General features: G+C 55.9%; 1 protein-coding gene across 1 annotated transcript; it reads left to right on the plus strand.

Annotated features, from left to right (window-relative positions):
• Positions 1-12651: 12651 nt before the first annotated feature.
• On the plus strand, positions 12652-23754 carry AGXT (alanine--glyoxylate aminotransferase). The gene is made up of 11 exons (XM_081051430.1): positions 12652-13192; positions 13288-13480; positions 14759-14823; positions 15390-15490; positions 16588-16658; positions 18020-18104; positions 19258-19353; positions 19996-20065; positions 21000-21095; positions 21757-21885; positions 22379-23754. Exons 1-11 carry the CDS (start codon positions 12962-12964, stop codon positions 22484-22486), a joined length of 1245 nt encoding a protein of 414 aa, XP_080907556.1. The 5' UTR covers positions 12652-12961; the 3' UTR covers positions 22487-23754.
• Positions 23755-24742: the final 988 nt, after the last annotated feature.

Below are 24742 nucleotides of genomic sequence, written 5' to 3' on the forward strand. Positions count from 1 at the left end.
GTTTCCTGACAGAATGGTTCAATAACACAGGGAAGAAATGGAAGGCACAGTAGCTGACATGGCTCTGGCTTAGCTCACGCATTCATTCCCAGGACCCTAGAACCGTATTATTTTATGGGCAAGTTCTCCCACTCCTGAAGGAACAGGGCATATCTGGTATTTAATGTGGAAAGCAGGAAAAAAAAACATGGCAAGATCCCTAATTTGTTCTTCGAATACAGCAACATAATATTAAAATCAACAGTAACACAAAAGAGAAACTAAAATAAATGCAAAAATCCTGCGTGGGAATGACATGTCATGACCACGTAGAATTTATTCCAAGAATGAAAGAATGGTTCAATATTAGGAAATCTTATAACGTAATTTATTATACTAATAGTGTAGAGCAGGAAAAATCATGTTATATTGATCATGCTAAAATACATTTGATAATATTCAACAATTATTCCTGATACAAATTTCTAAACTAGGAATAGCATGATTCTTCCCAACTTTAAAAAAGATGCCCATCAAAGCCCAATGCCAACACAGTCTCTGTCACTCTCAAACAGGATACTCTGTTTTCTATTTAATGTTCACATGTGTCTGCCTTGTTCATTATTACACATCCAGACTCAAAAACAGTGCCTGGCACAAAAATGCAGGCCAAGAAACACTTGGTGAATGAATGAACAAATAAACAAATGTTGTGATGAAATGAGTCACCACCTCCCCATTCACGTTAAGACAACAAAGGGTGCTTGGGTTGCTACTGCTGGTCCTGCTCAGTGTGAAGATGAGAAGAACAACAGCTACATCGAAGGACTGTTTTCAGAGAAAACATTGCTACTACTTCGAAAACAAGAGAGTAAGAAACGTCAGTAAGGGCGCCAAATACCGAATCAACCAGAAAAGACACGAGCAGTAAACAGGAGAAAATGTAACGGCAAGAAGCAACTTCCAGGGGAGGAAACCAGATGACGGGTAAATGCAGCAAAAGCTTGAAGAGATGCTCAACCAAACATGAAAACGGAGGTGGTCGTGAGCCGGCAGCTCAGGGCCTTCAGCCTGAGCACTCCTGTCTGCACACCCTCAGGGACCAGACTGCTGGCCATAGTGCAAACGCCTACGCTTACGCTCCGCCCACGTCGGGACAGTGCGTGGAAGAGGGAGGACGACACCTGTGGTGTTCCCTAGCACGACACCAGGTGTGCAGCAGCGCAGTATTGGAAGCCCCTGAGAGCCCAGCAGCAAAGGAACGGGTAAAGAAAGTGTGATGCTTTCATACAATGAGTGCACAGCAGTCACAGATTGACGCAGAGGGACATGAAGGAACCCCAGACACACACTGCCTGGTGACAAGGGCAAGCAGCTGTTGTCTGCTGTACAGATTCTACTAAACAAGACAGATGTAATAAAATCATGAAGACCTGGACTTAATCTCACTGACCTTGGAGTTGAGTTTCTCTGGGCAGGAAGGAAGGGGATAGGACTGTGGGAAGGAACATAAAACCTTCAGCTGCATCTGCAAGATATTTGGCTGTGGTCCTTATTGAGGTATAACTTACAGACAGTGAAATGCCCAGATGTACACCATCTAATCAGTTCTGATGGATACAAACAGCAAGGCGAGGCGCCTTTCCATCACCCCAGAAAACATTTTTCCTTCTCACTGCGCCCCTCACTCCAGAAGCGACCTCACCTCAGGGTTGACTTCTTTCTCCACGAGTTACTACTTTACACTCTCATAGAAAAGGAACCCCACTGCTGTACTTTTTTGAGTCTGGATTCTTTCACTCAGCATCCTATTTTTGAGATTCACCGTGATTTTGAATGTGGTTTCTCTCTTTTGACTGTTGAGTAGTAAGCCTTTCTATAGCTGTGGTGGTTTCTTTATCCATTCTGTTGATGAACGTCTGGGTTGTTTCCAGTCTCTGGTTTGAACATTCTTGTACAAGGCTTTTGGGGGATATCATTTTTTAGTTTCTCTTGAGTAATTATCTGGAAATGAAACTGCTGGGTCATAGGGAAAAAAATTTATATATATATATACCTTTTTAAGAAACTGCAGTCCAATTTCCCAAAGTGGTTGTAGCATTTTCCACTCCCACCGGCAGTGTAAAAGGCTCCACTCATGTCATAATCTTCCCAACATTCGCTGTTGTCAGTCTTTCTCAGCCATTCTAGAAGGTATATGTCCTTGATGGTGAATGATGTTAAGAAGTTTTTCATGTACTTATTATTTGTATATCTTTTTTGTAAAATGTCTTTTCAAGCGTTGCAAGATTTTTTACATATTCTAGATACAACTCATTTGCCAATTATATGTGCCATGAATATTGTCTACCAGTTTGTGGTTTGCCCATTCATTTTCTTGATGATAATTTTGATGAGCAGAAGTGTTTAACATTGATAAAGCCCAATTTATCATGTTTTTTTCTTTTGTGTCTATCGTTTTTTTGTGCCCTGAGAAATCTGTGCCTCCCCCAAGGCTACAAATAGACCCTCCTGCATTTTCTTCTAATAGTTCTGCTGTGTTGACTTTTACCTTTAGGTCTGTGATACAGCTTGCACTTGCCCCCACTGGTGAGAGTAGCGCTCATGGAAGAGCCTTCCTTTCTTGCTCAGCCACACTGGCCCTCTTGACAAACCCGTTTGACTATGTGTGTTGGGTTTATTTTTAGACATTCTATTCTGTTGTATTGATCAATTGCTCTTTCCTTTTTTCAATACCACACTGTCTTGATTACTGTAGCTATCAATTCTTTAGTTTTTTAAAGAAAAGGATCTGAACCAAATGTAGGAAAATATTAACATTTGTTAAATCTAATGGTGGGTGCATGGATTTTGAAATCTTTCACAATATTTTACAACATAATTAAACATGTAATGGAAGACAGATTCCAATCACAGTAGCAACAAATGTTTAAGTACCTAGGAATAAATTTAACAGTAAATAGATAAGTTCTTTATTTTAAAAAACTATAAAAGGTTATTGAAGACATAGAATTAATCTGAATAATTGAGAGATGTAATACTTTTCTGAAAGGGAAGACTAAGAAATGTAAATTTAATGCAATTTCCATAAAGATCATAAGAATATTTTAGGAACTTAATTTCAACAAGTCAAAATAGATAGCTAAAAAAAATGAAACAAGGAAAAGAAAATTACTAGGGGAAATTTACCTATCTTATGACAAATCAACCTTAAAGCTATAATAATTAAAAATAATTCAATACTGGCGAAGGAACTGCCAAAAAGATAAATAAAACAAAACAGATATAAATTAATTTAGCTTATGATAAAGGTGGCATTTCAGACCAGTAGGGAAAAGTCAATTTTCTGAACCACATTTGTGGAGTAAAGGATCTCCTGGTAGAGGAAACAATAAGGTGTCTTCCTCATTCCATACACCAACACACACAACATCCAAATGCATTCAAAATCTAAAATACGAAATTAAACCTCTGGTTACTTTTGTTGTACAAAAAATATATACATATCTATTTTTCATTTCCTTGGGCTACAGAAGAACTTTCCAGAGCATAATGAATCCAGGAGCTGTAAAGGACAAGCCTGATAGATGTGGCCGCATCAAAATCTAGAACTTGAATATGACAAAATCAACCAGACCGAGTTGAATGACAAAAAAAAATCTAACAGGAGAAAATTTTCATGACATGCATGAGATCATATATCGGTATCCATGACATAGAATTACCTCTAAATGTTAAATCGATTCTTCGGTACATTTGAGTGTTTATAGAAGGAGTCATTAACTTTGAAATGTTTTGAGAAATATCCAAATTTTCTTAAACTACAAAGAAGTGTGAGACTGAATAAAGTACCATGAGAACTCAGAAAATTGAGGTGGTCTTTACTTGGGCAACTCCCTCCCCCACCCTGGAGTCAGAAAGTGGGGTTTGAGGGAAGAGGTCTGGCTGAATGAGGCCTGGGGGAGCCAGGGTCTAGGCCCATTTCGGGGCCCCACTTCACTGTGACCGTGTGTGTTTGTGTGTGTGTGTGTGTCATGCGGGATCTCGGCTCCCGCTCCCCACATAAGAACGCAGGACATGGTGAGGCCTAAAAGGAACACCCACAGAGTCATAGGTAGGGGAGTCATACCACTATAGTCTCGATGGCGGCTGGGTTGCAGACACAGGAAGCAGGAGCCACAAGATCCGCAACCTCCCGCCCGCTTCTCTGCCAACCAACCAACCGACTCCTTGCTAACTGCAATCCGCGCTTGCTAGTGTAGCCACGGCATTTATATTAGTGGCCAATGGCTCACTGGTTACAGCTGGCGGTAACTAGCCACAGCTGATGGCCATCCAATCACAGTTGATGGCCATTTACTACCCGAGCCAGCACCTTTCCATGGGAGGCCGAGAGCCTGGAAACTGCACTCCTGGCTGTGTCCCCACAGTCAGCCTGTGTGCTTTCCTCTCCGAAGGAGGCTGTGTACCGAGAGTCAGTATTTCCCAAATGCCCTTGCTGTGGTAGGTTCTGCCAACCCCAAGAAGTCACAGGGGTATGGAAGGCAGAGGCACCATGGTCAGTGCCATGCCTTGGGCCATTCCTGGAAGCCCGAGAAAGTCTGCATCTGCAGTTTTCCCAGTGACCCAGAATGGTCTGCATTACCTTGCAAGTAACCCCTTTCTGTTCAAACCAGCCAAAGTGAATTCTCCACTGAGCCTGACTGGCATGGTCCACAGGAGGCAGCCTTGGTGACATCTGACCAGGTGTTATGACCCTGGGGAGCAGACTGCACTCCCCTAGGAACTGATAGTCAGGGAGCCGCCTCACCTGGACCCCAGGTGCAAGCAGGCTGAGGAGCACCGCCCGGGGAGACTGCATTTGCCAGGTTTCTACTGCACTCAAGTGTGAGCAAACTTCCTGCTCATTCTGTCGTTGAACCATTTCAGGCTCAATGGCTGCCTCCATCCCCAGCATGGACACCCTGGAATCAATCAGACCGACTTCTGTTCTTGGCCATGCAATTGTCTGTTACCTGCTGCCAGGAGCTCCGCCCTGGGTGAGGCACTTCCGTGAACCCATAGGCTGAGTGCCCAGATGCAGGAATTTTGTTCTCAGAGGCCATTCACTCCCACGGGTGTCAGTGTTGGCATCTTTCTGTCTGTTTCCCCCCAAATTTATAATTTGTGTTTCTCTTAGCATGATTGCCTGTGATTTTTCTAAGGACTTGATCATTCGGGTCCCCTCCTGACTGGTGAAGCTGATCGCCGACAGCAGGGGCTCCGTCGAGGGGCTTCAGCTCTGCGTCTTCCCCAAAAAATGCAGCTCACCGAGTGTGTCATTCCTAATGGAGGTCAGAAGATGACTCCGCAAAAACAAAACTGGCAGCAGAAGTGGCTGTAATTAAATCTTTCCCTAGATCTTGGCAGGAGAGAGACTGACTATGGAAATGGTGTTTGGGGATCAGTGTCTGGCTCGTTTGTTTTCCCCGAGGACGTGTGAGGGAGTCGGGAGGCCAGTCCAGCCTGACACTACTGCCACTTGCTAAGCTCTCGCCTGTGTGAGCTGGCCACACAGAACATGCATTTCCTGGGCAGGTCAGGCCTCCTCCTGAAGTAGCCAGGGCTGTGGGACGCACTGCCCCCTCCTGGTGCAATCGCTGGGAGAAAATAGGTGAAACAATGGGAGGCACGTGGGAGTTTCCAGGCAAAGGCGGGGCAGCCGCGGGGTGGTCCGGGAAATCCAGAAATCTGGACACTGAGTCTCAGTCTGTGCGGCCCTGACAGGGGAAAGAGAGCGAGCTCCCTCGGCCTGGTCAGCATGGAACAGGATCCCAGGGACCCCATGGTCTGAGCCACATTCTGGGCACAGGAGGTAGAACCCAGAACGTGAGGGAAATGACAGGGATGGTCAGCAGGGCGCCCCTGATAGGGTAAGTTCTTCGTGAGCCCAAACCCCAGGCCCTGTCCACCTGAGGCCCCGCCCCTGCCAGGCCCAGGCTCCCTTCTCCCGAGGACTGGGGCCCTGGCCAGCAGGAGTGGGGCTGCAGGGCTGCCCACCTCCCAGGGAGATCCCACATGGGGCCCTGAGGGATCCCAATGACGTTCCTCCACGTGCCCACCTGCAGCCGAGCGGGGCCCGCACTCACCGCCGATGCCCATCATGGTCTGTGCACAGGGGCACAGGGGCCGTGTGGATCCCCAGCCCCCAGGATTCCTTAGCCAGCCTCCCCTCCCCACGTTCTTCCCCATTGTAAATGGGGGTGCCTTGGACAGGTCATTCCCTGCTCCATGCCTCAGTTTCCTCATCTGAAACAGGAAATTAAAAACCCTGCTTTCCTCGAGAGGGTGCGAGGGCTGGCTGACTTAAGCTCTGAAAAGTGCCAAGGACACAGCCCACGAGGGCCACTCACCATGCCCTTGGTTTCTGGACCATGCAGGAGACCCACTTCCCACCTCGCCTTTTGGCTTCAGCCCTTCCCCGATGGGTCGGGCAGAGGAGGGGGCCCCATTTCCCCCAAGTGCCCCCATGACCCATGCTCCTGGCAAGGCAGTGAGAAGGAGCTTCTTCTCGGGTCCCGACATCATCCCGGAGTCTCCTGGCCTGGTCTGCAGCCTCCTGGGCCACGTCTGGAGTCTGGGAAACCCAGCATCCTCGCTGGTGACAGCTTCCCAGGGGGCAGGTACAAAGGACAGACCAGCAGGAGGCCCGAGACCTCAGACACCCCTCTACGGACACACTCCCCAGGTCTGGGGAACAGGGGCAGCACGGAGGGGATGTGCGGACATTCCCAGGACTCACAGCAGGGCAGGGCAGAGGCAAAGGACCAACAGGGGCTAAGAGCTGCTTCCAGCACAACTGGGCACAGATGTGAGTTGCAGACTTGGGGAAGGGGGGGCTCTGTCCTGAGGAGGGGGAGTCTTGGACCTGGGGTGACCCTTCTCAGAGTACTTCTACCTTTCCCACCAGGAAATCAGGTGCAGCCTTGGGCCTCACGCCTCACGGGGGTCAAAGCTCAGACCCCGAAGGAACTGGACCCTCCTGCCATGCCCCCTTCCCCCCCAGCCCCTCTGCCCAGAGGCTCCTGTGAGGGGACAGGTGAGAGATTCAAGGAGAGGAGGTGGCCAGCAGCAGGTGGCAGGGGCAGTGGGCAGCAAGCAAAGGCCTGCAGACACAGAGGTCTCCATGCCATGAGGCTCCATATAAATGCAGAGTCTTGAGCTCACCGTGACCTCCAGAATTTGATTTTTGACAAGCTTCTGTTGAGGTGTGTTTCCACTAAAGCATGAGAAGCCCTGTCACCCACTAAAAGAGACTTACACCCAGCAACACACGAAACTGGGGCTCAGTTTGAATCCTAGCTAACAAACCATCTTTGAAAAGGCATTTTCTAAACAATGGGGAAAACTTGCCTCTGGGTCATCTATTAGATTATATTAAGGAATCTGTTTTAGCTTCCTTAAGTATGGTGATGGCACTGAGTCTCTGTGAGGAAATGTCCGCTTCTTCAGACGCACTCTGGAAGATTTGGGTGAAATAACATAAAGTTTGGGGTCTGCTTTACAGCTCTGACAAAATGAGGCAGGTGAAAGTGGGGGTCAGGGGCCCTGATCAAGGAAACAAGAATGACGGGCGCGGGTGCCATGGGACTGGCGGGTTGGATGAAATGCCTGGTGCTCTGCCTGTGTGTCCAGTTGGAGAATGTCTGTTGTGACTCACTGAAGACATTGTCACACTGATTGTACAGAGCCAGGCTCTGCCACACTGTCCTTCCCACAAGGGCCCCATCACCTGTCACTGCTTCTCATGTCCCCACAGACTGCGGCCACAGGAGGTCACTGTCGCATTGCTCATGCCAGACCAGAGCTGTGATCAAAATTCCTAGTGCAGGAAGGTGGGTGACCTCCGGGCCTGCTGCAGAGTCTGCACCCCTCCCCCACGTTGTGGGCAGAACCCAGGGTGAGGGGCGTGGCCCTCTTCAGACTTCCTGCAGGTAGGAAATGCAAATTGCCACTTTACAGGGTTTTGGGGTGTGACAGGTTGGGGTTCCTGTGCTATCCTAGACCAAGGTTCTGCTGTGTTGAAAGCAATATTTTAAGTCCACATATCAGTGAAAAATACCCCCAAACATGACGTGAAAGCAACTCAAAAGTACCTCTTGGTACATTCGGCTCAGTTGGTACCCAGCTGCCCCCAGGGCCAGGGGCTAGGGGAGCAGACGGAGGTTTGTTCACAGCCTGGCCAGAGCTGCCACTTCACAGCGGCAGGAGGCTCCGGGTGTGGGAGGTGCGGCCGTGATGCTGCATGGGTTCCGTTTGTCGCGAGGCCTCACCAGCCCCAGGAACCACGGTCACCGTGGCTGACTGCTTGGTTCCAGGTTCCAGCAGCACATAGGCTGTTGTAATTGTTAGCCATTCCTTACATGGAGTCGTCTTCCTGCCGGCAGCTCAGTGTCTGGCTAACAGAGGTGCGCAGGAGGAAGTAGCTGCCACCAACTTCCTGGCCATCGTCACCGCGGTGGTGACAAAGCTCAGAAGCCCATCTGTTACAGTGCCCTGGGTCCCGCTCAGTCCTGCCTCCACCGAGGCAGAGCCGGGGCTGCACCCTCAGACCAGGCTCCCGCCCTTCACTGCAAGTGTAGGCACCACACACACAGGCCCTTTGCGTTCTGTCCCCAATGGAAGCAACATTGAGCTGGCAGGGGTGGGGGCGGGGGTGCTAACAACGTCAAAAACATTGGCCTTGTGGCTCCTCTCTAATCCCACCTGTGGCACTAACAAATCCCAGGGACACAATGTGTCATCGGGGGCTTTCGATGGGACAGGTTCCAAGAGCCCCACTGCTGCCACTCGCTCTGACCTGGAATGAAGGGACAAAGCTGCGTGTCACACCAGGCAGCCCCAGGGTCCTGCTGCTCAGGCTGAGGCTGCAGATTTCAGGGCAAGCCCCCCCCCATCGGGGACCCCACCGGCTATCTGTGAAAAAGCGAGCACACGGGCCTCCGACGGTCTCCTCTCCCCTCAATGTCACAACAGGCTGGCTTTAGCTGTACATTGGAAACACGGCATCTGTGGAGACGCCCAGCAGGAGTGGGCAGCTGGCGGTGGCAGGAGGGGAGGTCACTCTGCCGACAGTGCCAGGGGGGCAAGTGGCACACATCCTGCCTTCATCACACCACTCAGGGCTGTGGCAGATTGAAGACCCATAGCTAAAGCTATTATTGTTTGCACTTTTTCACGTCAATTATGGAAAACCAGAAGTGAAATTGGAAAAAACAACAGATTCGGTTCGTAGCCCAGTGTGGCCAGCTGCAGCCCGTGAGTTCCACCACTGCCCGGGTCCACGGGGAGCTGGGCATCGGAGGCCTGACTGTGGGGGGAGAGGAGGCAGAGGGCAGCAGGTGTCAGGCTAGACTTCACGTCCCTCCTAGACCCCTGTAGTTGCTGGCCCAGGGCCCTGGCAAGGCAGGGTAGGGAGGGCTGGCTGGTCCAGGAGACGCTGCTCCCGGGGCAGGTGCTGCCTGTGGCCTTGGCTTCGAGGCAGGAACTACCTGGCCTACCTGGCCATGTGGCCCTTATCTCTAGGACTCAGGAGACAGAGGTCTGTTACCTACCCTGCTGTTCACTGACCACAGTGACCCCACAGCTCCCAATCAGCTGTTGGCCTGAGGAAACGCCTCTCTGCATTGCAACAGCTCCCCTCCAGTTACACTGGCACAGGACACCTTCCTGTTTGGGAACAAAACACACACACACCTCTCTGGTTTCCTGGGCTGCATGCTGGGCCCAGGCTTCCCCTGCCCTCCCGTGTGCCAGGCTGGGCATGCAGCACTGCATGAGGTGAAGTCCTGCCAAGGGGGACAGGCGGTCAGTCAACAGACAGTGTGACCCATGTGGCACGCAGAGTGGCAGAAGGGTGTTGAACTTACTCAGAGTCAGGAGGCTCTGGCTAGAAAGAAATCACCAAGATTTATTCAAGGATCTTAGAGTTTGCAAACTGGAAACACTAGGAGGCGTCACCCAGCATGTCCCAGGGAGAAAGGCCTCTGAGTGTTTTAGCGTGAAAGGCACAGTCCAAGAGAGTCAGTCCTGCATTCTCAGCCCCTGGGCTGATCCAAGATGGTGACCACCCGGTGTCCGGTGGCCTGGACAATGGGACATCGTCATTCAGAGGGTCAACTGAAGGCTGGATGTATGTCCAGGAATTGACACATAACAAACTGACGTGCGTCCAGGCGTGGGCGCAGGAAAGCCCAAAAGTTCAAGTTCCCAGAGTCTGTTAAAACAAGAATAATGGTCTTCAGGCCTCAGTCTAGGCCTGAGTTAATAATTTAGCAGCTGGACCGTACTGACTCTATTTTATTTCTTCACTCTTTTGATCAGCGGCCTTCGAGGAACTCCGGACAGTTGAGATGACTCCCTGAGTGGGAGACTTGAGCACAGCAGAAGAGGGGCAGAGCGAAGACAGGGACGGGACAAGCATGACAGGGCAGAAGGAACAGCACATGCAAAGGCACAGATGTATGTGTTAGACTGGAGTGAAGGGGGAGACAGAGCTGGGGATGTCCTGACGAGACGAGCTGAGCCAGTGGGAGGTGGTAAGGCCACCAGCTGGCAGGGAGGACGGTCCCGGAGGGAAGCGCTGCAGTCACTGACAGAAGGGGCCCAGGGCCCATGAGCTGCAGGCAAGGAGGCCATGGCCAGACCCGAGCTGAGGTGGGCTGGCCCTCAGGGAGGGTGGCCCCTTGTTCCCAGCAGGCAGGAGGGCCCCAGGGTGGAGTGTGTCACCCCCGGCCCAAGGCACGGCCACGAGGCTGAGGCCTCTTAGGCAGAGATAGAGTTCACCAGGGCTGTGGCAGGTTAGCCCCAGGCTGGGCTGGGCTGACACCTCACTACATCTCCAGAGGCCAAGTGCTGCACAGAGTCCCCAGGCCAGCACCAGGCCCAAGCCAGCATAGCGGAGCAGGACCTGAGGCTGCCGGCTCCCTCAGGGGTCTCACAGGCCTCCTACATAAGCCTCCAGGCTGTGCAGACCTGCCACCTTTGTCTCTGAGCCCCTGCAGTTCCCTTGGCCTGGCAGACCCTCACCACCCCATCCGACCCCAGGGTGGGCACACAGCTCCTTTCTCCAAGGCTCCGCTCCGATTTCTCCCACTGCCCCTTGGCAGCTCCTGAGGGCTTTTCCTCTCCTCTAGGCTCTCCTCCCAGCTCCCAGGGGGCTGTGGGTGACTCTGGCATCCTCTGCCCCACCTGTCGGCGGCTTGAGGGGGCTTCAGCTTCCTTTCTCACTGGCACTGCCTGGATGGAGCAGCCAGACTAGCTCCTGGTCCAGAGCAAGTGCAGTAAGGAAAGGGCTGGGGGGATGGAGGAAGGAAAGGAGGAAGCAGGGGAGCTCCCACTGGGCCTCCCTGGGCTAGAGAAGGTCAGTGTCATGGCATGCCTGCCCTGGGCCAGCAGAGACCACATCTTGGTCACCTTGCCCAGGCCTGGCACTGGGGCCTGGAGGTGCCCCGGGCTGCTCTCTGCCCAGCACACAGGCCTGGTCCCTTTGCCTACTTCTTTTATGTTTTCATAGACAGAGTGGCACCACCCCTGCAGGGCTGTGAGGGTCCCCAGGTGCTCAGCCTGTGACTGTCCAGTCTGGCTAAAACTGGTGGGGTCCCTGTGCCCCCAGGAGACCACACAAACCCGGACCCAGCAATGAGTGTTGGCTGGAGGGGCTCTTCTGAGCTGAGGAGTAAGTCCCCGCAGGAAGTCACCAGCTGGGCCCCAGGGGGAGGGTGCTGTCTCCTTGGTCACCTGCAGAAGCCCCAACACTCCCCTGGTTACGAAGCTCGGGTGTCAGGGCCTCCCTAGACCAGGGCAGCAGCTCTGCTGGGCAGGTCTCCCTCAGCTGGGCCTGGCAGCTTCTGCAGAAGCCTTGCCCTGCATTTATTCTACACACCTGTCGACTCAGCAAGTGGAGGCATCCGCACACTTGGTTCTACGTGTGAATGCCGAACCTCGGGGCTGCAGGCCAGAGGGGCGGAGGAAATATTGATTTCCAAAAGGATCAGAAACGACCGTGTCCTTGGTGTGCACGCGTGTGTTTCTATACGCACAGGGCATATAGATTTTCTAAATGGACTCTTTCCCTCAGCTGGGCCAAATCTGGCTGTCACGTAGGGAACCCTGCTCGCTGCGCCATTTGTCGTGCGGGGCGTCCGGCAGGGTCTCTGGTCCCACTCCCCACATAAGAACGCAGGACACGGTGAGGCCAAAAAGGAACACCCACGGAGCCATAGGTAGGGGAGTCATACCACTATAGTCTCACCGGCGTCATCCGCCTCTCTGCAATTCGCTCTTGCTAGCCCCAATCTTTCTGCTAGTGTAGCCACAGCAGTTATATTAGTGGCCAATGGCTTACGGGTTACAGCTGACGGCCAACTAGGCACAGCTGCTGGCCATTCAATCACAGTTGATGGCCATTTACTACCCGAGCCAGCACCTTTCTATGTGAGGCCGAGAGCCTGGAAACTGTTTTTTGGGGGCTTTGTCCCCACACTGGCCCATCGCTTATGTTGTAAATAAAGTTTTATTGGCATACAGCCACACCATTGCCGCTGCTTTTGCACCTCAACAACAAGCTTGAGTATGTGCAACGCAGACTGTAAGCCCTGCCAAGCCTGAATTATTCGCTCTCTGGTGCTTTAGGAAGAACTCTGGGACCCTCTGGGCCCAGCATGAGCACTGGGCTGGGCATCCATCCCGACAGCTGAGAGGAGCCCCGAGGAAGAGCGGCAAGTGGAGGACAGCTCTCCAGACTCTGTTTTTTATTGACTGAATTCAGAAGCTCCTCCTCCCCTGCCAAGAGTTCAACAGCCCTGCTGTCAGGCCCTGACACGCAGGATAAGCATTAACAGGGGTCAGGTAACAAGAAGGGCAGGAGCCACGGAGCGGGAGCCCATCCACCAGGACTCACCTCTGACCGCTGTCCAGCTTCCAGCGCGGAGCCAGCTGGGAAATGCTGCGCGCGCTGACCTCGGCCAGTGTGGCCCTGGGGCCCCAGGCGGCAGGTTGGGTGCGGACCATGGCCTCGCACCAGCTGCTGGTGGCCCCCCCGGAGACCCTGCTAAAGCCCCTGTCGGTGCCCAGCCGGCTTCTGCTGGGGCCCGGCCCCTCCAACCTGGCTCCACGCGTCCTGGCGGCCGGGGGCCTGCAGATGATTGGCCACATGCACAAGGAGATGTACCAGGTGGGCCTCAGCGGCAGTGGTCAGTCCCCAAGCTGCCTGCTCCCTGCAGGGTGGGTGCAAGAGCGGGGTCTGACCTGTACGCGCCCCCCCCCCAGATAATGGACGAGATCAAGCAAGGCATCCAGTACGTGTTCCAGACCAGGAACCCCCTCACACTGGCCGTCAGCGGCTCAGGGCACTGCGTCCTAGAGACCGCCGTGGTCAACCTCCTGGAGCCCGGGGACCCCTTCCTAGTCGGGGTCAATGGCATCTGGGGGCAGCGGGCAGCTGAAATCGGCGAGCGCATTGGTAAGGGAGTGAGCAGAGGGTGGGGTGTGGTTTTGCTCCATCCTTCCCCAAGGCCTCCCACCTCTGGCTGGATGCCTGGTAGCCCCCACCTCCCTTCCCTGTGTGGCCTCCACCTCCCAGCCAGCCTGGGCACTGGGATACTCGAGGGGCCCCCATCCCCTTGGTTTCTCCGAGTTTGAGAACAGCTATTTCTGGAGCACAAGGGAGGGCACTTCAGGGAATACTCCAGTCTCAGCTCCCGCAACTCCCTGGGGTCCCCAGGTGTCACCTTTGCTCTGTGGCAAGACAGGGTTTCAGAGGCTGAAATCCCCCCTCAAAATCTCAGAAACAGCTCTTTCTAGAGTCACAAAATATGGAGGATTAGAATGACATTTCTAAAGAGGGAGACGAAACCAAAAGCAGGGTGATCCCTGGGTTTATTGTCTGAGCCAGCATTTGGAAACATCATGCAGCTCCTGCATTAGTCAGCTCCGCACATGGCCGACCCCCGTCCGGTTAATGGTCAACTTCTGATGGCTCAAGGGGGGCCCGACCCCTCACCTGGTCCCCTTTAGTCCACACACTGGTTTTCAAGGGGGCCCAGAGGCCAAGACCCCAGGAGGAGCTCAGTATCCATGCTCCATGGCTCTGACTTCCCGCTGCTACTCGGCCTGCACAGGCCCTTGCCCTGCCCCGACCCAACACCCCTGGCCTCAGGCCCTCCCCTGAAGCTTGCATGGTCCTGGGGCCTCCACCCCTCCTACATATGGCTCTGGGGCTTTATGTGCAGGGGGGTACAGGGCTCCAAGAGAGGGAGTAGAACAAGGGCCTGTTTTCCTGGAGCCCCCAGCCCCAACAGGGGGCAAAGCCTGCTCAGGCCCTCCTCCGTCCATTCCTTCATTCTTCATTCCTTTATCAAACCCGTGGCCCCTCCATAGTCACCCTCTGCTGAGAAGAACCCGCCAAGTTGGCTCTATGCAAATATTCGTTTGTTTCTAGTGTAGGACTGCTGGGGACGCCTGGCCTGGCTGGGCTCAGGGAAGGCGGCTTGAGGAAGGGACGGACAGTGGAGCTGAGCCTGATACCGTATTCATCCAGGGCACCCCGAAACCTCAGTTCACAAAGAGCAGGCTCACTGAGCACACTCCATCTTTCTCTTCCATGCAGTGGCTGGGGCTGGGGTGGGAGGTCCCTGCCCTCATCGGGCCTGCTCAGCACGGCTTCTGTCCCTAACACTGGCCTCTGCCCTGTGTGCCAGGTCAGGGGGTGGCTCACTGCTCACTCTGCCCCTGCCCCCAGGAGCCAGAGTGCACCCAATGACCAAGGACCCCGGAGGCCACTACACACTACAGGAGGTGGAGGAGGTACGGTGGGGCACGCTGGCCCCGGGGCAGGGAGGGGGCTGGCCAGCCGTGTGCTCGGGGCTAGAAGGTGCTAGGTGACCCACCGCAGGAAGACTCTGCGATGCAGGGAGCAGGTGAGGAGCCCACAGGGAGGCTTCTGCCCAGCAGGGAAATAGGAGCCCGTCCTAGGAGCAGGGCCGGAGCGGCTGGAGGTAACAGGTGGTTAGCAGCACACGTCCTAACACTTGGGGGGCCAGCCCCTCCCCATTGGGCAAGGTCAGTCCCACCAGCCCGGATCCTGGGGACTCAGCTGACCTCACCAAGGCCCCAACAGGATGAGGCCACTTTTCCTGCGTCTCTGGAAGAAAGTCCCTTTCTTCCTGGAAAAAGCCCTCCTTCCAGAGCCAAGCTGCCCAGCACACACAGAGACCAGGAGTGTTTGCACCAACCATGGGAGGGAGGAGTGTTGGGGGGGGCGATCCTGCCCTGCCCTCACCAGGAGAAGTCTCCTGGGAGGGGCTGGCTGGCCCGGGAAGGCCCCTCCCCGCACTGGCTCTGCCCACAGTTGTCACCTCTGTCCCCCTCAGGCCCTGGCCCAGCACAGGCCAGTGCTGCTGTTCCTGACCCATGGGGAGTCCTCCAGCGGCGTGCTGCAGCCCCTGGACGGCTATGGGGACCTCTGCCACAGGTGAGCCTCTGCCCGCAGGTGAGCCTGTCCTGAGGTGGCCATGCTGGGGGTGGAGCCAAGCACAGCTCAGCCCAGGTTGGGGTGGGGATGGGGGTGCTGACAGGTGGTAGCAGGGAGGGCAGAGTCCCCATCCTGTACTCTCCCCCCAGCTTCTGTCATGTGGTGTGGGGTGCAGGCCGCTCCCAGATACCTCCGTACTGTGCTGAGTCTGGCTGGGCTCTTCCCGTCTGTGCCCCCCCAGGGCCCACGGCCTGCCAGTCCCTGTGGCTGGGAAGGGCTTGGTGCTGCCCAGCTGTCCAGGTCCCAGAACCTGCTGGGCCCTGTCCCACCTCACCCTGAGACCCCAGAGCACCAGGGCAGCCTCCTGCCCTCTACCTCCCTCCTCCAGCCTCCGCCACCACTGGGGTGGGTTCCCTCCTGTGACCTCCTGCTCTACAGCGTTGACCACAGGCTGGAAGGAGAAAAACCCCACAGCCAGGCAGGGTCTGTGGGGGCCGCTGGGCACAGCCCCAGCTCCAACAGCCTGTCCCTCGAGTCTTGTCCAGTGAGTCAAGCTCACAAATGTAACCTGGGCTGTGACTCCCGCAATCCACCTGTCCCTCCGTGCCCAGGGTGGCACTCGTTATGCCTTTTTTCTAAGGAAGCATGGAGGTGGAGGACAAGCAAAGCTTTTGGCTCAGGCTGTGCTGGACCCCGTCCTCCTGGCTCTGAACTTACAGTCAGCGGACAGTTGACAGAGGGAGGCCCAGGCACGTGCTGCCCAGTCCCTAGAGCCTGCATAGACCCTTGGGCCCGAGCTCAGAGCCCCCGGCGCCCCCAGGAGCACAGGCTGCCTGGGCCAGCCCTCACATTTCCCTGTGTGTGTGGATCTTGGGACCTTGGCACTCCCTGAGGCCGTGACACCTGCTCCGCCCTGCGGCTCCTCCTGCTAACACACAGAGCTGGTCCTGGGTCTAAGAGTCCAGGGGGAGGCCCCTGTGGGAGGTGGAAGGCTCCTCTGCTTCCAGAGGCTCTCAAGGCCCCTCCAGTTACCCCATAGGGAGGGGGAGCTGAAGCCCCTCCTGCTTCACTCTGCTGACACTCCCACCCCACCCCAGGTACAACTGCCTGCTCCTGGTGGACTCAGTAGCGTCCCTGGGTGGGGTCCCCATCCACATGGACCAGCAAGGTAAGGATGTGCCCCCGACACCCCAGCCAACCAGTGGGCTCTGAGGGGGCAGAAGACCCTCACTGGACAGGTTTCACCCACCGTCCGCCGGCCGGATGGGGGTGTGTCTCCACAGGAGCCCTGGCTGGGGCAGGACAGGCTCCAGGAGCTAATCAACACCCAGTGTTTCTGCCAGGCTGCAGGCACGAATGTGGGTTGCACGTGGGAAGACAAGCTCCCGCGAGGGTAGCATTGGGGAGGCGCTTGGAGCCCCTGCAGGAGAATCTGGTGGGAGAAGTGCTGGGGCTAGAATGCCTTTGGTCCCAGCTGGGCCTCAGTTTCCCCATCTTCCCCAAGCCCCACTAGCCTGTCACACACAGAGAGCACCGTGGTCGGGTTGCCTTGCAGGCCAGCCCAGAGAAGCCTTCCGGGGCAGTGAAGAGGGGACTGATCAGATGGCCCTTCCACCAATGCTGTGAAAGGAAGGGCATGAGGATGGGCGCAGGCGCAGTGCAGGGTGGCAGGGCTGTCCCAGGCTAGCTGCCCCCTGCCCCATCGTGGAGGAAGGAGCCACACTAAGAGGCCCTAGCCTGAGACCCCACAGAGCTCACCCCACAGCAGCAGGGCAGCACTAGGACCCAGGATGCCCTCCCCGCCTCTGCCCTCCTGGCACTGCGTGGGTTTGTGGGTTCTGTAGACCCCAACATGACCTCCGTCCATGAGACTCGCTGTGTTGTGGTGTAATCCATCGCTCTTCAGTTTCTGTCGACTATGTGAACACACCACACTTCTCCCTCCTATTGGTAGACATTCGGGTTCTCTTCAGTCCTAGGCTCATAGGAATAAACTGTGGAACATTCCTGCCTATGCCAGGGGGTCATACTGGGACCAGCCCTGTGGGCCCCTAAGGTGGAGCAGCACTGGGTCCTCTGCCTCACGGCCCTGCTCCTCCCCCTTCACTGCTGCCTGGAACCACAAGGCCCCCCCCAGGTGGTGAAGCTGTGGGCTTTCTGTGAAAGGTCCCAGCACTAGGTCTTCAAGGTGTGAAAAGAAACACTTCGTTTCCTCCTCTCCCTCCGCTCCCACCACACTCACCACACAATGCTGACTCCAGAGTGTGGGCCTCCCCACACCAAGCAGACACTAACTGGGTGTCCCACAATTGAACTCCATTTACCTGGACGTAGCGTCAGATCCCACAGGGCACAGGCTTGGTCCTACAAGGCTGTCCCCCCTCACTGCAGACCAATTGCATGGTGGGGCCCCAAGTTCCCCAAAACTTGTGTTTGACTTGCTGGGTCCTGGCTGGAGGGACAACCCCACTGGAATGAGCCCACCCTGGGTGGTGCTTGGCCTCTCATGAGCCTGTGTCCCCCCCACAGGCATTGATGTCTTGTACACGGGCTCCCAGAAGGTCCTGAATGGCCCTCCAGGCACCTCACTCATCTCCTTCAGTGACAAGGCCAAGTGAGTGACCCCTGGACCCCCAATCCAGGGCTGGCTGTGCAGTGAGGCCAGATGGGCCCCAAGAGGGAGGAGCGGAGCAAGGGAGGGAAGGGCCCTCGGGTCATGCTCAGAGCTGCCTCTAGAATGCTCCCTATCCACCCTGGACAGGTGCCCACCCTGACATGGGTGCCAAAGCTCTGGCTCTGGGAGCGGGTGGCTGGGGCACGGTGAGGGGCAGGGCCTCCAGAAGACACTCCTTGTGGAGTCTGAGCTTGTGTGTGGGGTGCAGGGCCTGGCATTCCAGAAGTTTCCCAGCCGCAAGCCGAGGACTAGAGTCCCGTACCAGCCCCCACTGCCTCCAGCCCAGCTCAGCGTTTAGGAGCTGATGCAGGAGTTGCCCCACGGGGTGGGCACAAGCCGCCTTCTCCCTGCTGCAGCTCCAACACCCCCATGTCCCCAGTGTGCAGACCCTGAGCAGGCCGGGGGGGGGGGGGCTGAGGGAGGGGGTGGGGGCCAGCCCTAGCAGGCTGTTACCATCAGCTGCGCCTGGTGACGACTGGTGCCGTTTACTGGAACAGAGACGATCTGGGGTAAAATCAGGAATTGTGTGTGGACGAGAAGCCCGAGACGAGCGTGGAGAGTTGAGGGGGTAGCTGCGTCTGACACCAGAGCTGGCAGAGAGGCCCGGTCTGCTCAGCCAATCTGGATTCCCAGCCCAGGAAAGCGAGGGTACCTGAGAGGCCCCTCAGTGCCATCCCAGCTTCACAGTTTATACCCTAAGGTGCTGTAGCCTCTAGGGCAGGTGAGGCCCAAGCCTCAGGTTCCCCCATCATTTCGATGTGTTTGGACTCACCAGTGCAGCAGACCCTCCTGTCTTTAAATGGTGGTCACCTTTCACTGACCTGGGCAGCGAGGCAGGACGACACCATGAAGGGGCCTGGGAAGGGAGAGCCAGGCCAGATCCCCACGTGACACCGTCACTCCCAGTGGCACAGGTGCAGGCCAGGCCCAAGGGACAGCACGACCAGGCTACCTGAGGGGTCCCCACGCCTCTGGCTCTCTTCCTGAGGTTCCCACTCTTGTCTTACGGCTGCAAAACAGAAGGGCCTGGCAAGATGGCCCCACAGGCTGGCCGGCCGGACAGGCAGGTGCTCAGGCGGGTTTTCCTTCCTAGAAATAAGGTCTACACGCGGAAGACGAAGCCCTACTCCTTCTACATGGACGTCAAGTGGCTGGCCAACTTCTGGGGCTGTGACAGCAAGCCCAGGATGTGAGCCGGGCAGGGGTGGGACTGCTGGGTGTGGCTGGGACGTGGGGGGTCTCTCACTACCCCAGCCCCTCATCACTTTTACTCACGGGGCTCTGAGTCCCCCATCAGTGCCCCCATCCAAGCTGCCCCATTCCTCCCTGGCCTGGGGACTCAGGGCAGCAGCATGCCCCCCATCCTTTTGCAGAAGTCCCCCTGCACCATCAGCCACTTTGGAACTGGCCACATCTCTCCATTCCTGGGCTTCGGTTTACCCATAGCTCAAAGGAAGGGATGAACCAAGGGCTCTGTGAACTGGCTTTGGCCGTAATCCAAGGCCGCTTATGTCATTCATGGGGACAGGGACACCGTATGTCACTCATGGGGACCTGCGCCCTACCCAGGGGCCTCACTGGGTGCAGTGTAAGCTTCTAGGAGCCACTGGGGCTAACGGGGGCCTGGAGGAGAGCTGGGAGCCAGCACTGTGTCTGCACCTGCCAGCCCCCTCTGAGCCCTGCTCCCCCCAGATATACCTGCCCTTCCAACTCTGAGTCCACAATTTCCAAACTGGGAAGGGAGCCTGACCAAGCTGGGGCTGGGGTACACCACGCTGCTGCCCCGTCCCCCGTCCAGTGATGCTGGACCAAGCCCCTTCCTATCTTCCAGGTACCATCACACCACGCCCGTCATCGGCTTGTATGGCCTGAGAGAGAGCCTGGCCCTCATAGTGGAGAAGGTGAGGGAGGAGGGGCAGCGCTGGCTGTGGGTGGGGGGCCAGGACAAAGCCCTGGGGTGGACAGATGCGGTGATGGGGCCCGGATGGCTTTGACACCTTGGTTCTTAGTGAGGCTTTCAGGGCTCTGAGGAGAGAGGCGAGGTGTGCCGAGAGGAGGGAAAGGGCCAGGAGATAGTCAGGAATGTAAAGTGACGCTACACTCCAGTGCCTCCCCACTTTCCTACAGCCTCTCCCAGCTCCCACACTGGGGCAGGAGCCTGGCAGGAACAACTGGGTGAGACAGGGTGATGTTTGCCCAGGATAACGTCCACACAGGACAGGACACATGGCCCGCCCGCAGCAGGGCCTGCCTTCACCATCCTGATGTCCCCCAGGGGCCACTGCCAGCCCCTGGTCCAGAGGCCATAAAGAAACCAGGGCTGTGGGCGGCCTCCCCGTGAGGCAGCAGAGCTGCACCGAAGGCCAGGTGGCCCTGTGTCTGCTCATAAAGCCACCCCCCGGGGCCAAGCTGGAATGGAGACGGCGGTCACCAGCACGCAGCGGGGCCGTGTGTTCACAGGGGTGACTCTGAAGATGGGGAGAGGGTGGGTCCACATGGGATACGGATTGTGGGGGTAAGTGTGTTGGGAGACAGGAGGCAGGGTGTGGCCCACAAACCCCTTCCGCCCAGTTCCCCACCTCACCTGTCCCAAGGAGCCAACAGCTGGCTGTCCCCTCTCCCTCTCCCAGACCCAGACTATTTCCACCTGCCCCAAGGTAGTGCCTGGGGCCAGAGCCAGGGCCCAAACCTGGGGGCTCAAAAGGGCTCTCCAGGGGCTCAGAGTCCAGACCAGGAGAGGAGCCTTCCCCAGCTGAATTGCCCCTGCTGTGGATTCCTGCCAGCTTCCTCACCCCGAGCCCTGCCCTGCCCACCTGGTGCCCTCTCCCTGCACAGGGCCTGGAGAACAGCTGGCGGCAGCACCAGGAGGCTACGGCATACCTGCAAGGGCGCCTGCAGGGGCTGGGCCTGCAGCTATTCGTGAAGGATCCTGTAAGAAGGGCGGGGCAGGGGCAGGGGGCAGGGGGTAGGGGGTAGGGGACAGGGGCAGAGGGTAGGGGGCAGGGGCCAGAGGGTAGAGGGCAGGGGGCAGAGGATAGAGGGCAGGGGCAGAGGGTAGGAGGCAGGGTCAGGGGGAAAGGGCAGAAGGTAGAGGGCAGGGCCAGAGGGTAGAGGGTAGGGGGCTGGGAGCAGAGGGTAGGGGCAGGGGGCAGAGGTAGAGGGCAGAGGGCAGAAATTAGAAGGTAGGGGGCTGGGGCAGAGGGCAGAGGGCAGGAGGCAGGGGAAGTGGGTGTGGGGAAGGGGACAGCTCTAGAAGGACATAGGGTCCTGTGGTTTTGGAGGGGTGGGGACAGTCCTGGATGGGTGGTCCCTGTCATGGCTCCCTAGACTCTGGATCTTAGGACTTAGTTGGAAGCCCCCAGTCTTCTCCAAAGCCTGGCCCTCTGGAGTAGTTGTGGGTGATCTCTGAGCTGGAAGACACCCATTGGTCTCCAGAGCCCTAGCCAGGGGTGGGGGTGAGGGTGGCTGCTGGGGGAGAGTGACCTCACTGACTTCAGGCCCCTTCTGCCCACCCCCTTCGGAAGCCTGAGGCCAGGGGGGTAGGGCAGGCCCCGAGCTGTCATGACAGTGATGAACCGAGCCTGTCCTGCAGGCACTCCGGCTGCCCACCGTCACCACCGTGGCTGTGCCCGCTGGCTACGACTGGAGAGACATTGTCAACTACCTAATGGACCACTTTTCCATCGAGATCACGGGCGGCCTTGGGCCCTCCTTGGGGAAGGTGAGGGAGGGGCCCCAGAAACTAGGTTCAGCCCCATGTGGAGGGACCATGACTGTACCCTTGTCCAGGCCCAGACAAGGTCAGCAGTCATCGGGGGGCCCAGGATAGCAGGGCATCCAGAAGGGGGCACCCTCTCCCAACCCAGGGATTTGTGTATGTGGAGGGGTGTCACACTTTCCCCCCAGCTGGTGAGGTCTTGGGGTGCAGCATCTCCTATTCCACCCAGAATGTCCTTTCCTGTCGTGTCACAGACCAGGCGGAGATCCTGTGCCCGGGTCCAGCTGTTCCCACTGAGCTGGAGATTCTGAGTGGCCATTACTGACCACCACCTTAGATGCCCTTCTCAGGCTCTGTGGGTCTACCTGGGTCTGGGGGGTCTCCGTGTGGCTGGAGGAAGCTCTCGGCCCCCTGGGTGTACCCAGGGAGGCAGTGCTCTCGTTGGGGGAGCCCACATGTTTCGGGGCACACACAGAGGCCCATGTCTGCCCCCCAGGTGCTGCGGATTGGCCTCCTGGGCTGCAATGCCACCCGGGAGAATGTGGACCGAGTGACCGAGGCCCTGCAGCAGGCCCTGCAGCACTGCCCCCGGAACAAGCTGTGACCTGGCCACCAGGCCACGCCCTCCTGGAGGGGCGGGTGGTGCAGGCTTAGACTCCGCAAGATGGATGGGCTGGAGGAGGCAGGATAACTGCTGACCCAGCCCAGGAGGCCCTTCTCCTTCCTGGAACTTTCTGGAAATGGTTCCTTTGGATTCAAGATCCACAGCTCCTCCCAAATGAGCTGCAGCCCCCACAGGTCACTGGCCTGGGAATACTCAATAAAGAACCGGGTGGTCATCTGTCCTCACTGTGTGGGGGTGGGTTGCAGAAGAGTCTGGCAGGAAGGAACTTCCATTGGGGCGAACTCAGGGGGCAGATCCTCACCTGGTGCTTCCCTGAGGCTGGAAATCCAGGTGTGCAGAGACCCCAGCTCTCACACCTGCAAAACATATCATTACACACTGCCTCGAGGGGAGCTCCACGGCCCACAGGGCTGATGCGCGACCTGAGTCATGGACAAGGGCAGAACATGCCCAGAGCACACAGCCAGGACCTGTGCCTGGGAGGACCTGACACACAGGCATGTCTGGGAGGGCCTCAGCCTTCTCCCCCTCCTTGGCTTGGCCCCCTGGAACCCTTAACTCCGCCCCTCACTTGGGGTTTCCGTCAGCCTCTCCCTCCCAGCAAGTTTCAGACCAGGCCCACCTCTGACCTACAATGGACCAGGGTATGTTTCAGGCAGTCTCAGCCACACTCGCATTTCCAGGTCCTCACTGGTCCCAAGAACGCCCAGGGGGCAGGCCAAGCAGGGTGGACTCTGCAGCCTAATACCCCAGTGTGCTTGTGTGCAGCAGAGGTTGGCTTGGCTCTGTCCCTGCTGCTCATCCAGGTGCACTGGGGTAGGGCCCTGAGCAGACCAGAGGCCGGCCATCCCACAGTGCTCTGGCCACCAGGACAGATGGGCACTAATGGGACATTGTCACATCATAGCTGTCATCAGCACAGGAGCGGAGAGGGCCAGGGGGTTGAAATCCAGAAGGCAAAGGCAGGGAGGGGCTTTTCCAGAGGAGGCCAGAGAGTTTGGGGGCCAAACATGCAGGGCCACGTGAGTCAGCCTGAAGATTCTGGCCTTTGTCCCAAGGACAGCCCTGTCTTGGTTGGGCTTCCCCAGAAGCAGACACAGAGAACGAGAATTCAGGTACAAGTACTATCCCATGGCGGCTCCCCTGAGCTGCCCAGCCAGTCAACAGCCCCACCCCCATCTGATTTCCATCCCCACAGGTGAGGTAATTGGAGTTCACAAAAAAGGAATAACAAAGTATATTCTCTCTATTGTCTGCTTCTTTCACTTAGCACTTTGTGGTTGTGGGAGCACGCTGTGTGTTTGTTCCTGGGCTATTTCATTGTATGGATAAATCGCAGTTTGTTCATTGGTCCACTGTTGATGGACCTCTGAGTGATTTCCAACAGGGGACCATTACGAATAGGGTTGTGTAAACATTCTTATGCAGGCTTTGTGAGAACATGCTTTCATTTCTTTTGGGTAAATGATTAGGAATAGGACTGCGGAGTCCTACCGTAAGCATAGGTTTAACTTTGTAAGACCATGCAGCAAGATTCTCTGAGGTGGCTGCAACATTCTCCACCCTCACCGGAGCTCACCAGAAGTATGCAAGTTCCGGCAGCCCCACCTCCTCACCATGTTGTCTTTTCTTTTAGTGGGGTGAGACTAACTTGGTTCAAATGTGCATTTTCCTGATGATTCAGGATGTTGAGCATCTCTTCACGCGCTTGTTGGCCATTCATGTATCTTCTTTTGAGAAGTGTCAGCTCAAGGATTTTGCTCTCATTATTTGATTTTCATCTTTTTATTGCTGATTTGTGACAGTTATTTGATAGATTCTGAATTCTGTCAGATACGTGTGCATGAGTATTTTCTCCTATTCTGTGGCTTGCCTTTTTCTTTTTTTTTTTTTGTAAGGGGGGCACAGCTCACAGTGGCCCATGCGGGGATTGAACCGGCAACCTTGGCGTTATTAGCACCACACTCTAACCAACTGAGCTAAGTGGCCACCCACCTATTCATTTTCTAAATCATGTCTTTCAAAGAGCAGATATTTTAAATTTGGATGAAGTCTTACTTTTTTTTTTTTTTTATGGTCTGTGCTGTTCACATCCTGTCTAGGAAACATTTGCCTACTTTGCAGTCCTGAAGATATCTTCCTCTGTTTTCTCCTAGAAACAGTGTCAGCTTTTATGTGTAGGTTTATGATCCACGTCACGTTAATTTTGTGCATACAGTGGAAAATGGGTCACAG

This window comes from Rhinolophus hipposideros (assembly GCF_964194185.1).
Source record: "Rhinolophus hipposideros genome assembly, chromosome: 6".
Taxonomy (NCBI): Eukaryota; Metazoa; Chordata; class Mammalia; order Chiroptera; family Rhinolophidae; genus Rhinolophus; species Rhinolophus hipposideros.